General features: G+C 40.6%; 1 protein-coding gene across 1 annotated transcript in view; it reads left to right on the forward strand.

Annotated features, from left to right (window-relative positions):
- The window catches only part of LOC122803645 (phospholipase A2 inhibitor and Ly6/PLAUR domain-containing protein-like), a 281,339-nt gene that overhangs the window by 88,871 nt on the left and 174,067 nt on the right, over window positions 1–18,401 (forward strand). The window contains exon 3 of the mRNA XM_044073400.1: window positions 6,039–6,188. Coding sequence (XP_043929335.1) covers window positions 6,039–6,188 — 150 coding nt within the window. The remainder of the gene's footprint in view (window positions 1–6,038; window positions 6,189–18,401) is intronic.

An 18,401-nucleotide genomic window follows, 5' to 3' on the forward strand; every position in this document is an offset into this window, starting at 1 on the left:
ATGTGTTTTCAGCTGTTTACTTTTGTTTTGAGGGGGTAGGATTAGGGTTAAGGTAAGTGTGTTTGTGTTTGGAACTGTTTATGTATATGTGCGAGAGTTACGGACCTTAGGGTTAGGGTGCGGGTTAAGGTAAGTGCATATGTTTTAAAATGTTTACTGTTTGTTTTTTTTGTTAGATGTATGGTTGGGTTACGTGCACATGTGTATTTAGTTGTTTACTGGTTTTTGGGGGGTATAATTAGGGTTAGGGTATGTGTTTATGTGTTTGGAAGTGTTTAATGTTTTTTTGGGGGTTGGAACAGCGATTTCTTTCCCTAGGAAAGAAATCGCTGCTCTGTGGTTTTGACATTTTCAGCATTCGCTGAATATGTATCGATGAAACACTGTTTGCTGTTTTCAGCGTTGGATGTTTTAATATGAACCCGCTATATGCTAGGAGTCTAAACATGAAACTGCACTCATTGCAAGCATTCTTAACTCTGGAAGACGCTGACATTTGTGCAGTGACAGAAACCTGGTTCAAAGCTGCGGAGAGCACCCCAGCCATACCAGGTTACTCATCCTATCTCACATTCAGACCCCAAGCCGTGGCGGCAAAGCAAAAGGAGGTGAAGTTGCAATATATATAAAAGACATACACACGTCTAGGTTAGTGAAACAGTATGATGCACAGGAAATACTCCAGGTGCAGTTAACAATTGACAAGACCCCTATTCAAATCATAGCTAGCTGCTGGCTTCCAATTCAGACTCAAGATGCCCACTCCACCTATATGGACCTCTTCAAATCTATCAAGATTCAACCGTTTACCCTAATCCTGGACAGCTTCAACTATCCAACCATAGATTGGAAGAAATACTCATGCTAAAACACAAATGCCCGGAGATTCCTTGATTTGTCATTGCAAATGCCTTGGACCAGTTGGTTGACATCCTCACAAGAGGTGAAAATATCTTGGGCTTGGTATTAACCAACATGAGTAACCACAGCAGCATCCCTACAGTGTCATCATCCCTGGTAAGATCTGACCACAAAGCAGTCACCTTTGAAGTCACCATCTCCCCCGACCCCACTATTTAGGGTCAAACAAAAAAACTTCTCCAAAGCTGATTACAACCTCCTGAGGGAAGGTATAAACAGCTTCACAGCCCCTTCTTCCTCCACAGAAACTGGCACATATGTCCAAACTTACACCAAAGTACTATATGAGCATTTATATAGCTGCATGGAATCAGGGTTATCTGACAGGACAAAAATCCTCCTCCTCAAGGAAGAGTAGACCTTTCTGGTGGACATCTACAATAAATAAACTCTATAATAAAAGAAAACAATTGCTGTTCAGGACCATGAATGAGCAGGTGTCTAATTGGAGGCAATCTCTGCTTACCCTCAACAAGCAAATAAGAGCACTAGTGTAATCCTGCAAAGCAAACTTTCGAGTCCAAACTGGCAACATCCACTAAAGACAACCATAAGGCTTTCTTCACATATGTCCACAATCTCAAGGGAAGCACCCAGATCTGCTCAGAACTGTTGGTCAGGGACACCACATACACAAACCGTGTAGATATAACCAACCTGCTGGCAGACAGGTTTAGTGAAAGCTTCACTCGTCTGCCCCCCCCCCCCCATCAGTAAAACAGGACATCCCCAGTACCTGCCCCCTCCCCTTATCTCTAGGGAGCAAGTCATCATTGCCCTCTGAAAGGCAAAAAAATACAGCCTCCAAGGGACCCGATAACATCCCAGACTGCATCCTACATGAACTCAGGCAGGAACTTGCAGCACCATTAGGCACTCTATTTAACCAAACCATGAGTACCGGCTTTGTCCCAACCAAGAGGAGGACAGCTACTGCCATCCCTTTGCACAAAGGTGGAGTGTCCACCAATCCAGGAAATTATAGACCCATCAGCCTAACTAGTTTGATCTGCAAGGCCATGGAGTGGATTATCATGGACCTCATTAACAAGGAAATTGGCAACCTCCAGACACTTGATCCCACAAAGTTTGGTTTTGTCAAGGGGACATCATGCCTGTTAAATTTGGTCAACTTCTTTGAGACAGTCACCTAGGCCACAGACGAGGGTAAGACAGTGCACACCACCTACCTTGACCTGGCCAAGGCCTTCAATACTATTCCGCAGTCAGGTATAATAGATAAACTCTCTCAACTAGGCATCAATCCATATGTTACCAGATGGGTAGCAAACTGGCTCACTGATAGAACCCACCTAGTCAAAATAGGGGAGGCCACCTTAAGTAGTAGACCCGTAACAAGCGGTGTACCCCAGGGATCGGTCTTGGGGCCTCTGCTGTTTGGTCTATACTTCTCAGAGGTGTAGGCCAAATCTAGTGGGCTATGGCTGACCAAGTTTGCAGATGATTGCAAGCTGGGTGCTGTCATCAATTCCACTAGTGATGTGGACATCCTCCAAGAGGGTCCCATCCAAGCAAATGGCTGGTGCCAGAAACATGGCCTCAAACTGAAAGCCAAAAAATGCATCATCATCCCTTTTGGGGAGAATGACATTCCCACAAATTATCACATTGATAATAAGGCACTAAGCACACAATGAGTCTTAAAGGACGGGGGAACCCAGGTTAATAGCAAACTGACTTTTGACTGCCGTATTGCTTCCATTGTATGGAAAGCTTTCTACATGGCCCACCTCATTAGGAAGGGTATCTCATCCAGGGACAAGGTGGTCATAACATCCCTGTATTCTTCCCTTATAAGACTGATTATTGAATACACTGCCCCTTTCAGCATGTACCTCACAAAGCACATGCAGCAGCTGGAGAGACCACAAAGATTCCTCACCCAGAGAATCCAGTGCCTCAAACATCTACCCTACACAGATAGGCTAAAAGACCTGTCCCTCTACTCAGTCTCCTACAGAGTCCTCAGAGGTGACCTCTGTCTGGCACACAAAGCAATCTCAGACCCTGCCCTGATGGGACTGCTGCATATCCACAAGTCAGGCTCCACTCGAGTAACCCACATGCGAGACCTCAACCTGGTCTGTGACATCATTAGGACTTGTTGGTGGGACAGATTTGTGTCCCAGAGAGACTCCCCTTTTGTGGAATAGACTCCCTGTCCACGTAAAGCAGATTACCTCATTAAACCTTTTTAAGTGCAACCTGGATAACTGGATAGGGAATAGAAAATACATCCCTGGGATTCCACCTATGTCTGTGCTAGACAGTGGCATAGGGTGCTGACTTGTTGGAACATGGACTAAATTCTTGGCTAGGCTTGTAAGGGGCTCAGGGCAAATAACCTAGTAACTTCATATGATCCTATGATCCTATGTATGACAGCAACTTGAAATATGTGGACTGGCCATTTTTTTTTACTTTTGTTTCAATCAAACACCAGAAGGGTGCACAAAAGATAACTATCTTTAGGAGCATAGACACTATCCTCACATATGATTTTATATGTTCACAAGCATTTGTATTTTTATATTATTCAGAAATACTGTTTTGTCACCTTTGATACAACGTATTTCTTCCTTGAAAGCAAATAATCTGTAAAATATATTGCAGATCATATAGAACCCTGTGGCTTCTAGAGGACTGCCTCCAGACCTCCCCTGCTTAATTCATTTCTTTCCTACACAGTTATTACAATACAGTCTTGGCTGCTAAGGTGTCCTGAAAGGTGGAGGAAAAAAATGAAGAAAGAAGTCATCTAGATGGTTTGGGGAAGTCAGGATGGGACAAAGCAGGAGGCAGTGAATAGAGTTTGGAGGGAACTGGTGGGCAGTGGGGCGTGCCATAGAATCTGGAGAACAGAAAAGGGGCACAAGTGGCACCTATGTGGGGTGCATTGGAGTCCTTTGCCTAAGGCTCCAGTTAAGTGAAGGTTTTCCACTTTTAAATATATACTGGGTTTTGAACTATCATGTAAACATGGAGCTGTTGCAAAAAAATGTTTACAAAATGGTTAGACAGTCAGTGTTATTTTCCTGTTTGCAGAGTCCCTGGAGCTATGTATAAACTTCAGAGTTAGCTGTCATTCTCAACCATCAGTTAACAAATATACTTCTTTATCAGTCAGTCACTTTTATTTTCCTTATTTTTGCTACTAATATATGACTATTTATAGGGTTTTGTAATTCACCTTTTTTATTTTTATTCCTGTTGCAGTGGCCTGGGTCAAATCTGAAAATATTTATTTGGGATAACTCTCCATCTGTTTAACAATCACTATATAAATGAATAAATGTCTGTTGTCATCATGGGGTCTGAATGATGCCTTGAGCACATTATTGGAATGCATTTTGTCATAAGTTCAGTAGATAATCAATTTGTACTCCATGCTATATTTTCAAAAACTTGAAATTGTTTTAGTTGTCTGACTTCAAAATGTGGCATTTTTTCTGTCTCTATATGGCAGCAATTAAAAGAGAGTTGTAGATGAAAGTTGCAACCTGTAAAAGAGTGTCATATGAACTTAAAATGTAATGCTTTCGGTATAGTACCCCCTCACTAACAATTTCTTGTAAAAATATAAAGAATATGGAAGTATTTCAAAGGATAGTAAATTATTCCATCCATTTGTCAGGGTACTGTCATCCCACTTAAGACTATATTAAGCTTAGGAGAAAATGTCAATAAATATCAAAATTCCACAAAACAGTCAGTGAAATGAACCTTTTCTGTTCTGATCATTACTGCCTGCAATTCATTTTTGCACTAAGTATGAGTAACTCTTTGGAATCTTGGAATTTAGGTCGACTAGATATGAAGGCATTGAAGATTCATTGCATGCTCAGAGGATCTTGCTTTGAATTCAAGGCAGCTAGTGCCCTTAATACTGAGGTGAAGAAATACTGAAGTAGATGGAAAAGGGGGCTGTACTACACTCTTGTTGACAGTGGCCAGAGGTGAGGGGTGGTTGGGATGTGGGAGGGGAGGTTATGATGTGCTGGTACACAGTTTAGATAGGAATATGTGAACCTGTATAAATCTGACTTGCAGGTGAGATCTGTATGTTTTCCATTTGAAAACTATTTGTTAACTGATTAAATGAGAGATGAACAGTTATCTCCAAGATTTCAAACATTCTTTAGCCAGTGCTGCTACAGACATCCTGCTCAAACCATCCATTATGTGCCTGATCCATTGGTCTTCCCTATGTTTTTCACTTACAAAAATTGTACAAAGTTTGTAGATATGATCTTAGCTTGCACTTTCTTCTGCTGTGGTCCTGGTAAGGGTGTTTGGCCCCATCCATCTTTGCTGTGGTCTGAATATAGGTTTGGGTCTCTATCTTCTCCAACTACGGTCCACAAATTGGTCTTAAAATTTCCATCCCTTGCAGTGGTACACATATGGCTTTTGCACCTAAATGTGGTTGAAATTTAGCCATGAGACATATCTTATTGTATAATACACCACGTATGGGTCTGGCCATTTTCTACAAATGCAATGGAATACAAATCTGCCTGGTTCCTTCCTACTTCCGCTTTAGTCCCTTTAGGGACTGATTCCTTTTATTCAATAATGCAAGCATGCACTTTATATTTGGAGCTTCTTTCTTTCTTTTTGTGAAAACTTATACTGGGTGTTGCCTCACTTGAAGTAAACTAAGAATCCATGTAAGGAACCTAAAACTAGTGTGGTTTGCATGACGTGTGTCTGAGCCTTCAGTCATACACTGCTTCCTGTACTGGAATGTTAGATATCATGCCTCTAGAAATTCAACATGACTTTCTACATCAACAGGTCTGAGCAGTTTCCTGGTTGCATGTTCATTACCATGACAGTTGTCCAGTTTGCAGAGTGCAAGGTAGGTACTTGTCCAAAGTACAAGGAGTAATGGTACATTTTATTATAAGCACATATTATCCTTATGTACCTTTCATTGTTAAAGGAAACATATATGATAGTTGTTGCCAAAAATACCATATCTATAATAAAATCTCATTCACTCTGATCCTTCTTCAGCAGCATAGAATTAAGACTTAAAGCACAATGAATAACATTGCAAAAGATTATGAACAGCTGATATTCTTATTTTTTAGGTATGGCTGTCCAAAACAATTCCCTGTTGAAGACTTGCTCAGCTTTAGACTTCTGCAACAAACAAATAACTGGTAACTTTGGCAATGCTAAAATGACAATCTTAACAGACTGTTGTACATCGAATTTATGCAACCTCTCAGCATTCAACAGTATGTAACATTTTATTTATTATACAAGTCTAATGCTATAGGTTTTTGTTTGTTCTTCAAACTTAGTAATTAATTAATTAAAGCTTAGATGCAAAAAATAGCTTTAATACAATTTATTTATTTATTTCAGTTTGATAACTGGGAAAGTCCACTGGGCCAAGAAGAGCCTGTTTTCAGTGGAGGCCTGGGAAGAAAAGCTCCAATGAACAATAAGAAACATGCAAAACTATACAATATATAGGCTTGAGAAATGCAGCATAATACATATGAGGTCAATTAAACTCATGAAAAGACATTCGGATAATGAGATATAGGTGGAGGTGTGTATATACAGAGTTGCATAGGTGGAGGTGTGTATATACAGAGTTGCATAGGTGGAGGTGTGTATATAGAGAGTTGCATAGGTGGAGGTGTGTATATACAGAGTTGCATAGGTGGAGGTGTGTATATACAGAGTTGCATAGGTGGAGGTGTGTATATACAGAGTTGCATAGGTGGAGGTGTGTATATACAGAGTTGCATAGGTGGAGGTGTGTATATACAGAGTTGCATACAGTTAGATATGAGTATCTTAATAGGATTATCCAAGGTGCAATAGGAGACTGTCCAGTGTGGGTATAATGGAGTCAAGTAGTAGGTGAACAAAGGTGTGAGAAGTAGGTATAGAGGGCTAGTTATGTTGGAGAGTGGCATGGGCATGTCCATTTTAAAGACAGATGTGGGAACAAGAGAGATTTGAAGTTAGTCTGGTTTGATGTATTGGGAAGGGATGCAGGGAGAGAGTTCCATAGTTTAGATAAAGAGCAGAATAACAGGAGGTGGCCAGGGGGGTCGTGATGGTTTGTACATTTGTAGGAGGTGTTGATTTTCTGATCTAAGTGAGCAGTTAGGAATGTAGGAGGTTAAGGTGGTAGAGAGAAGGGGCAGCTGGAGAGTTTGAAGATTAGCTTGTGGGCAGTGGTGAGTTTAAGGAAGGTCAGGTAATTGGGAAGTTCAAGAAATTGTAGAGTATGGAGAAAGTGGCAATGGTGGGAAGAGTTTTTTAAACTGGTAGCAAATTTACTTATTTACTGGACACAGGTACTGTTTCAGTTATATCTTTTTTTGATTTTTACTGTTTATAACTATAGCAACCTGGTTGTGCGGCCCAAACATCATATAGTTTTTTGAAAGGATTTAACTTTATACCAGCTAGTAAAGCCTCTGTGGAGGAGATCATTGTGGATCTTAAAATCTTTACTAGGAAATTGAATCTTGGGCTAATTATGGAAGATCATGTATCTTACCAGCATGTTGCTACTGGTCCAAAGAAAAAGAGTTTTATCACTCCCCCCCTGCACCTTGCTCTAGGGATCTTTGAAAAGATGTGTGAGAGGAATATTTGACAGGCTTTGTCCTCTGATCAAAAGGAAAGAAAAAATTCTACAATATGACATCTAATGAAAGGGCACTCCTTAATGAATTTATTAAGGATAGGTGCATTAGGTGCATGAAACCAGACAAAGGGGGGGGTCTTGTTATTATGGGCACCCACGATTACCCTGAGAGATTATATAAATTGCAGAATGACTCCAATGTATACACTGTTGTTTCGGTCAATGAAATCAACATTGCCCATCAAGTTATTAGGATAGCTTTGGATGAACTGTTGGCACTTGAGTGTATCACTCGAAGTGTTCATGATTATTTGAAGGATGAGCTTCCTGTTATTCCCAAGATTTTTGGAATTCCGAAGATTCATTCTTCTTTAGACAGTCCACCTCTATGTCCTATTGTGTCGGCTCAGGGCTCAGTAACTGAGCCCCTGGCCAAATTTACTGACCACAAACTCAAGAAGATCTTGTCTCCCTTCCCACATATTTTCAAGGATTCTTGGGATCTCATTGACAAGTTAAGGGGAGTTGATTCCAGTGGTACTATTTTGCTTGCAACGTGTGACATCAAAAGTTTGTTCACAGTCATCCTACAGGATGTGGGATTGGATTGGTTTGATCAGGTGGTTACTAGATTTGGTGGCCTTGATTTTGAGGGCATGCATTTGGTCACTAAACTGATGGAAATTGTACTTGGCAACAAGTTCCTATCATTTGATGGTGAGTTTTTCAAACAAATATGTGTGGCCATGGGTGCATCCTGTGCCCCCCTCTTTGCCAACATAGTTCTGCTAAGTTGGGAACTGGACTTTATCTTCGAATGCCCTGACTTTAAGAAATGTAGGGGCTATTTCAGGTTTTTGGATGAGTTGCTGATAATATGGGATGGTTCGCATCAGGATTTCATCCAATTTGTGGAAGTCTTGTCTACCAGTACTTTGTTTCTTGAGTTTATGCACACTGTTAGTGAAGACAGTATTCACTATATGGACATAGAGATTACAAAGCTACCTGATGGTGGTTTTGTAACAGAAATATACCAGAAACCCACTTTCTGCAATGCTTTCTGTCTTTTGACAGTTGCCATCCTTTTTATCAAAAGAAGGGAGTGGTTAAGAGTTAGCTTATTAGAATTTCTTGGTTGACATCTGACGATGGTGCTTGCTTGAAGCACTTTGATCTTTTAAGGAGTATGCTCCTTGATAGACGATATCCACAGGACTTGTTGAATAAATTGCTGGACGAAATTTGGGCCATCAAGGATGACCAATATCCTCCTATTTTTCTTTCTGGCTTGGAGCATTTGCAGGATGTTACCAGTTCATTAGACAACAAACACAACGTGGTTTTATATTATTCACTTGATGCTGGAGATATCCAGAAGATTGTACAGAGGAACTGGTACCTACTTTCTAGTAATGTGGATATCAACAAGCATTTTGCTGCTGCTCCATCATTTACTTTTAAAAACAAGAGGCGCATAAAGTCATTACTGGAAATTCAGGTGGCTGGGGGAGGGGGTTCGGCCCACCCACTACAAGTAAATGTGGATACTGCAATCGATGTCCCTTTGTTTATACCCTGGTGACATGTGGCTGTCCAGGTTGACTACTGGTTGCCATGGGGGCAAGTTTAACTGTGATTCTGAAAGGGTTGTTTATCTTGCTCTATGTGACTCTTGCACAGTTTTCTATATCGGTATGACTGTCAGTACCCTTAATAAAAGAATTTACCAACATGACTACAGTATCAGGAAAGATTACAACAAAAGTGCCCTGACTAGACATGCTTGGCTTTGTCTTGGTTTTAGACAGTTTACATTTTTGGTGTAAGAGCGTAAAGATTGGCGTTTTTCCTGGTGACTGGCAGAATTTTTTACTGCAGAGGGAAATGTTTTGGCAGTTACACTTTGATGCCTGTAGTTTTCCTTGTTTGAATGACACTGTTTCTATTTCCAGTGAGCTTAATGCGGTGATGGTATAGAAGGATGTGTAGATAATGGCTACAACTCCACCTTTCTTGTTAAGTCTGTCACTATGAATCATTTGGTAGCCTGGTAGAAGAATTTTGTTGTCCTTTGTGAAGGGTTTAAGCCAGGGCTGTGATGAGGGAGGCAGCGCTGTTTGTGTTGGGTTGGGAGTATATGAGATGAATGAGTGTGGTGGGTGGAGTGGAGTGTTAATTTAGTGATGGGGAAAGTGAATGGAGTTGTGGATGGTATAAATGTACAGGTAGTGGGGGTGGGTGGGGATTGGGAGCAGGATAGGGGAGAGGAGTGAGCCCGCAGGCCGAATGGAGTAGGTTGGAGCCCTAGCAGAGGTGAGCAAAAAACTATCAGTGATAACTTATTATATGGTTGCTTATTATTATATTATTTATTTAGCTGCTTTCGATTTTAACTTTGTTCTTTGGGAGAAAAAAGAGACTAGCAGTCTGTTAAAGCATCTAAAGCAGTAGTTTGGTTGAAACTGGCTAATGGCTTGTGCACCGGGCTGTGAGATTATGGAGCGAAGCTGCCTGATCCATTTTGTATCGAAACGAAGAAGCAGAGCAATGGGGATGTCTATAATGGTAGGGGGGGTCTATACTGGTAGGGGGAGTAATGGAGTTCTGCTTACACATACTGGTGGACTGTTGGTGGTACAGCAGAGAACAGAGGGAGATGGGGTCCCTACGAGTATGCACACTATCGGGGAGCGCTCCAACAGAGGTGACATACACTATTTACTATACAATTGTACAAAGACCATTGGAGCTTACATGCACTTGCGGTGAGACAGGTTTGTGTTCTGTTTGGTTGTTTTATTCTTTCTTGGGAAGCAGTAAATCCTTGATCCGGGGCAGAAGGTGTTAGCACAGCAAAGCCTTTAGATGGTTTTCTGGATGAGAGGGACTTGCATTAAGACTAAGTGAGCTGGAAAGAAAGGAGAAAGAGGTAGTTACTATCAATTGGAGGGATAGGGTGCAATGGTGTGGGCAGAGAGACTTAGAAGATGTGTGGATAGACAGGAGACAGGTGCATGAGTGAATTGAGAGAAGTGAGTTCAACAAGGCAAGATGGGGGGGTAGAGGAGTTAGTGGTTGAGAATGTGTATGCAAGTGAGGTAGATTCAGGGTAGTCAGCGGGATGAGTTCAGCAGTGTAGGTTATAAGGTTGAGAGTACAGGACAGTCACTATGTATGGGAATTACCTGGACTGAACTATGCATTCAGTAGCAACAAGACATTCACTAACACATTAGAATGGGCAGAAATAACTCTCGTATATGAAATAATATATATATATATATATATATATATATATATATATATATATATATATATATATATATATATTTGTGTGTGTGTGTGTGTGTGTGTGTGTGTGTGTGTGTGTGTGTGAGTATGTGTATGTGTGTGCATGTACATGTGTGCACATTGTGTGCCTATTTCTTATTGGTACAAGAAACAGTACAGATAAAATATTATTATTTATTTATTGACATTTCTTTACATGGATAGTCCCACTAGGTCTAGAGTATTTATTTTCAGTGGAGGCCCAGGGTGCTCCAAGGTACATTAAAGGATTACAAACAAGAATACAGAACAAGCAATCTAAATACATTTAAAATACATTTCCAAAAGTGACACTATTCCGTGTGGTATGAATAATAGCATATGATTTGTATTAGAAATAATAAAGAAAAGCATATTTCAGAAATAAAGTGAAGTTAGCATTGTCATGGTTTTGCAATTTGGAGAGTGAAAATTATGAATTCTTGAAAATTTATTTTGAAAAAGAAAGACTGGTAGAAGGCATATGAAATGCACTTCAACAGAAAGTTCATTAGCAGACAGTATTTATAAGAGGTGGATTATAAAGAGAGTGATTTGGAGGGAGTGAAAAAAAGATAATGTATAGAGGGTCAGTGACGAAGTGGAGAGGAAAGGAGAACATTTGGAAAGATGTACAGTGATATGAACTAATGGACAGTGAAAACAGATGGAAAGAAAATGTAAAAATGGGTTATTAGGAAGAGAAGAGGGGCATTGGAAGGAATGGAACAGTAATTTTCTTAGCCTGTTTATAGTGGCATCATATCCATGTTTTAATTAGAAATTCTTTTAACTCCTGTTTGAAAAGTGGAAGGCTGGGGTTTGATCTGATATTAGTAAGAAGGTTGTTTCATGCTTTAGCTACTAAGAGTATTGACTCTTTCCAGCAGATTTATTAGGTTTCTGCTGTGCAAGTAGTTTGTCGTCTGATTGTAATGGTCTTGTGAAAGTAGAGATATAAAGAACAGAGATTAAGGCAGGGCAGCCTGTGGGTCTGTGGATACTGTTATTGTCAGTAATAAGTTGTAGACAGGTAAGGCGCTGTGGCAGCTCAAGCCATTTAAGAGACTAAAGGGGAGTACAGTGATGGGTATAGTGTGTGGAACTAGTTGTAAATTAAGCTATTTTATTGTAACACAATTCTAGTTTAGAACTTGATGTGGTTTGAAGGTTGATAAGAACAGGAGTTCCATATAGGACTGAAGGTAAAAGGTTAACTATTGGCTAGTCAATTCTGGATGTTATGTTTATATAAGGTATATGGTTATAGAACACCCCCCAGTTTTTAATGTGTTTTTAATGCTATTCTGGATGTGGAGAATGAACTTTAGATGGAGTAGATTTTAAAATGTGGTTTATCAACATAATTTCCTTTTGGGGTGAATAAGAGGAGTTTGGTCTTTTTTTGCATTGAGTAATATCTGTGAGTCATTGAGACATGGTTCTATTGAGAATAAAGCTTCTTTGGTTATTTGGAGTAAATAGCCGAAATTGTCTGAGGACCAGATAATAGTACAGCTGCCTGTATGTTATATTAAAGTGCTTTGACAAGAAGCAGGGTGAAGGTTATTGATAAAAATATTAAAATGTAAGGAGCTGAAGATAGATCCTTAGGGGACACCACTGGTAGTTGGGAGGCAGGGTGACAGAGAGCCTTGACAGTTTATGCATTGTTTTCTATTAGACAAATAGCTAGATAATCAGGTGACGGAGGATGGGGAGACATCCAGGTTCATGACTTTTTGTATGAGTTTTGAGTAAGAAACATTATCAAAAGATTTTGAGAGGTCTATAAATACTGAGGAAACAGCTTTGCCAGAGTCTCTAGCCCTGTTTACAGTTTCCATGAAAGTAAGTAGAACTATTGTTGTGTTATCTATCTATCTATCTATATATATACATATATATATATATATATATATATATATATATATATATATATATATATATTTCAAGAGGAATGGAAATTGTTTACTCTTGTCACAATAATAATACCAAAAATTACCATTCTTAGTATTTGAGAGATGTACTGTTACACACAGAAGAATGACCATGCCAAAATAGTCAAACTGATAACTTCATTTAGAATGGCAACAAATAGCTAAAAGTCCTCAGCCTTGCTTTAGTGGGTTATCAACTGCATCCGTCACCCCTTTATTATGAGAATTTGAATCTGCTCTACTTTATAATGAATGCTGTGACAAAGAATTATATTCCCACTTGTGGAAATCATGGGTCTGCGATAAAAATGGCAATAATTTTGGAATTTGCAATGAAAAACTGCAAAATGTATTGGATGTACAATGATTAGCTGTTGCATTTATAATAATGACCCAGAACATTCTAGCATTTACCATTCCAAAAAGCAGTTGGGCTTTGCAAGCTCAGTGGCAGATAGGAATAAAACCATGACTATGATGCAGTGAATCGAGACAGTGACTTGCATCTCAGGCATCAATAGGAAATGGCTGACCAGGATGACTATGAGTGGCCAAATCCTGGCAGAAGGGAGACACCTACAGGTAGCACTACATGTTGCACCCAGGTAGCCAGAACCTGGGAGCTTGTGCTGCCTATGCATATGCATATAAACCAATAGAACAGTTAGAAGCATGCTTCCTACAACAGGCAGCACAGAAACATATCTCACTGAGCTCCACAAAAGAAGGGAGATGCTTCATTTGGGGTGATGAATAGGCTATCCCACACCATAGGAGGGAGTTAAGGGACTTATAAGTCACTCTAGGCAAGAGAAACAATTGATCATATGACTCTCAGCTAGCTCACAGATGCCTGCCTCCTGACCCCAGTGGAGGAACTGGATCAGCTAGATGAAGGCAACAGACTCATTGGGTGGGTCCTCTGGGGAACAAAAAGGGGCTGAGGTTTGCCCATTTATGTTTGTACCATTTCCAGTCAAAGAGATGCTGTCCTAGTTTGTGGGATGCATCTTGAGAATGGTATAAGTGCCATCTGTGGAAGGCAGCAGTCATTTATTTTTTGTAGAATATATAACTTAATGATCTTTTATGCCTGTTTAATTTAGTACCCCTTTACAGCTGTCATCATAGCTAATTTCATCAGCTGACTAGCAGGACCCTAGACTGACAAACTCCAATAAGTACTCATTGCTGTTCTTACTCAAATGTCTATCTGGTGCCGCTTTCAAACATTAATTCTGCCAGCACCTATACCTTTTTCAGTTATGTGCTCAGTTCTCTGTATAAATTGCTGTTTTAGTAAATGTTTTCCTTTTCTTTCAGTAATTAAGTGAAGGTGATTGGGGGATAGTATTCAGAGGAAGGAGTTGGGGCTAGAAGAGGAGAGAATAAGAAATGTTTTAAACTCAGTGTGATAATACACTGATCCTGCAATTCAAACAGACTGTCTCTGGCTGCAGTAATTCACTGACGTAACTTAATCAGTTAGCAAGATGGAGAGAATCTCCAATTTAGAGACAAGGTAAAGCCACACAGAGGAACACCTCATTAGTGTGTAATTACAGTGGCTTGGAAATGAGCACCACCCTATCATTCCTGATAACTGTAGTCGTTTACCCACTAGCCCATGCATTGTTGTAGCATTGGCACCTCCTATACAGACAGAAGTAAGTTCATGCACATGTGCAGAGGCAAACATGCACACATGCACATATACACATTCACACTCACACACACACAAACACACACACATACGCACGTGCATGCGCAACACACGCATGCATGCACTTCCTGACATTTACACATGCATGCACTTCCTGACATTTACATACTCACACATACTCACTTATACATGGACAGTCACAGATTTTCACACACAAACACACACACACACACACACACACACACACACACACACACACACACACACACACACACACCAAACAAGACTCCATATACTTACACTCACAAAAAACTCACCTATACACCCAAATGCATGCTATAACACACATATACACAAAAACAAGCACACACTCATAACATCAACATACGATTCTTACCTCCCATAGTACGACCACCCAGAGACACACAAACACACACGTGCACAGCCACACGCACCCACGCACACACGCACACACACACACAGACACACAGACACACACACACACACACACACACACACACACACACACACACACACACACACACACACACACACACACACAGAAACAAACACATCCATTTAGCCACATATATGTTCCTGCATACATACTCACACACGTGAGCACATACACACACACTAACAAACACACAAATATGAATACACAGCATCCAATATTTTCCTCCAACAGTAATACCACCAAGATGTGCGAGCATGCACACATGCACACACACACACACACACACACACACACGCACACACACACACACACACACACACACACACACACACACTCACACACACACACACAGCCTCACTACACTTACCATAGTTGCGGTATAAGCTGTAACCAGTGCCACAGTGATGAATGAGTATATATCATCAAACGATAGTGTGCACATTTTCCTACATGTGAAGAAATAACTTCTCTGCCAAGTTAGCTAGGAGTTGAGGCAGTTTCTAAGTGAAACCACTTGGCTAATTAGCAAGGGCCACTCCCTTAAACTGCTGCAGGGGAAAGCCATTGCACAAGAGTCATCTCTGGGCCAAAAAGGCTTACCTGTAACTCAGAAACCTTCTGAGTTAAGGCCTTTGAATTCTGCCCTATGTCATTTATGCACAATATATATATATATATATATATATATATATATATATATATATATATATATATATATATATATATTTATTGCAGGTTTTTAACAAGGTAAGTGAGTAGTGCTGTTGATGTATTTTAGCCAAAAACTGTGCTTACAAAAAATTATCCAGCTGCTTTTACTGTATTTGTGTCTTTTCCTACTTTATTATTTAAATTTGCTTTTGCTGCTTGTTCTTAAAAGTTTTCATTTGCATTTATTCTGCTGCATTTAAAATTGCTTCTTAGTAGCTTGATTAAATTGTAATTGTTATTCTAAGCCTCTTGGTTTTGGTTTAAGGACTTGGGCTTCAGGCCGGTTATTTTACGTTAAGAAGGTTTGTGATCTACACTCTTGTTGGAGGACAGAGTAGCCTCTGCCCTCCTGAGATGGGAATTGCTGGGTAAAGCTTTATTGTGCCTGGTGTTCTAAGTGTCTTTGTTCTGGTTTAAGCACTTGGGTTCCAAACCATTTATTTTACATTAGGAAGATTTGTGGCCTAAACTCTTGTGGCAGGAAAGATAGCTACACCATTCTAAGCTGGGAATTGCTTGTTGAAGCAACTGTCTCATATTCACTGACAACCCTCTATTCCTAGTCCACACAAACTCAACATGTGAGAGATGCAACTATATTGAGAACCTTGAATGCATGCTGTCACACTAACCTGTCAGTACATATGACAATGAGCGGGTTGTTAGCAAGCGCACCTCTCCTCCTACTCCACCTAAACTTACATCACAAATACCTACATATGCGGAGGTCCTCACCAGAAACATACCTAAACACTAGAGACATTCCAAACACAAAAACAAGCACCCTACACCTAATACTTCCTCTGCAGAATACAATACACATAATAGCTCATGCACCAGTGTCTCACCTGTCAAGCCCTTGAGGCAAAACAGAAAACCAAACATATTAATCATAGGCGATTCCACCATGAGACACACAGGTGTCCCTCACAGCAGGGTGGATAAGGAAAAGGTCAGGGTCAGCTGTCTGTCAGGTGCTAGGATCTGCCATATCACAAATGTACTCAAGTCTCTCAACAACAGGTACTGTTATGACTCAGTCACAGTCCATGTTGATGTCTTCACATGTACCTATCTGGACTATATGAAGAGAGACATGAGTGAGCTCTTGGATTATGTCTCTCAAGCAGGTATGTATCTAGCCTTAAGCAGCATTTTACCTTTACCTAGGATGATGCCTCACTACAAACAGAAAATAATTGACTTCAATAATTGACTTAGTTTCTGGTGTCATTCTAAGGGGATCCAGTATCTGTCAGCCTGGGATGACATCATCGACAGACCTCATTGCTTTGCCAGAGATGGTCTTCATGTGTCACCCTTGGGACTTTGGCTACTGGCTAAGGCTGTTGCCACCCCCAGTGCCTTTTTTAGGCAGTGTCTCAAAGACAAAATTCCTGGTGTAAAAAATCTCATCTAAAAACAACCTCATGGTCATGCTGCTATACACTTGGAGTCTTACAGTGAAACTGCAATCAATGGAAACAGCCTTCAACTTGGAAGATGCAGACATTTGTGCACTCATGGAGATCTGGTTCAGGGCTGTGGAGAGCACCCCAGCCATACCAGGTTACACCTCCTTCCACATGTTCAGACCACAAACTGAAGGCGTGAAAACTAAAGCAGGTGGTATATCAAAATTCATTAAGATAAATATACCTCAAGGTTAGTTAAACAGTATGATCCCTGGAGATACTCCGGCTGCAATCAACTGTTGTTAGAACACCTATTCAGGGCATTGCCAGCTATAGGACTCCCTGCATGAATCAGGACACCCACTCTGCCTATTTGGATCTACATGAGTCTATTAAGATGCACACAAACACCATGGTTTTGGGCGACTTTAACTACCCATCCATTGACTGGGTAAATTACTCTTGCTCAAACTCACTTGCCTAAACATTCCTCGACTTTGTTAATTTGAGTGCCCTGGACCACCTGGTTGACACCCCCACAAGGGGTGCCAGGATCCTGGATCTGGTGTTTACCAATATGGGGGACTGCTGAAGCACTCCCAATGTGAGGTCTTCCCTGGTGAGATCTGACCACAAATCAGTCCCATTCAAAGTAACTATCACACCTGACCCCCCCCCCCCAGCAGCAACTAAATTAAAAAAACTTTTCCAAAGCAAATTATAACCTCTTACATGATGGCATAAACAGCTTCACTGCATCTCCCCCCTCAGGTGGAACTGGCAGCTATACTGAGTTCTACACCAATGCTTTATACAAACACCTGTATAACTGCATTGACTCGGCCGTACCTGATAGGACCAAAAGAAGCTCCTCAAGGAAGAGGAAACCTGCCTGGTGGACAACTGCCATTAACAGGCTTTACAATAAGAGGAAAACATTGCTGTCTAAGAGTAAGAGGGAGCGAGCCCTAAACAGGAACCCTCCCTTCTCAGCTTAAGCAGGCAAATAAGACTTCTTGTGAAGTCCTCCAAAAAACTATGAATCTAAATTAGCTTCCTCAACTAAGGACAACCATAAGGCATTTTTTATTTACATCTGTAACCTAAAAGGAAAGGCCCAGATTTGTGCTGAACTGGTAGTTAATGATACCACATATACTGAGCCTGTGGATATAGTTAACCTGTTGGCTGACAGGTTCTGTGAAAACTTCACTCCCCTGTCCCTGCCACACGTACCCCATAACATCCCTACCACCTGTCTCCTACATTGTACCTCTAAAGAGCAGGTCATCAACACCCTTGTTAAGGTCAAAAACACAGCATCTGTGGGAACTGATAA

The sequence above is a fragment of the Protopterus annectens genome, chromosome 5.part1 (genome assembly GCF_019279795.1).
Source record: "Protopterus annectens isolate FY-2018-M chromosome 5.part1, PAN1.0, whole genome shotgun sequence".
Taxonomy (NCBI): domain Eukaryota; kingdom Metazoa; phylum Chordata; order Ceratodontiformes; family Protopteridae; genus Protopterus; species Protopterus annectens.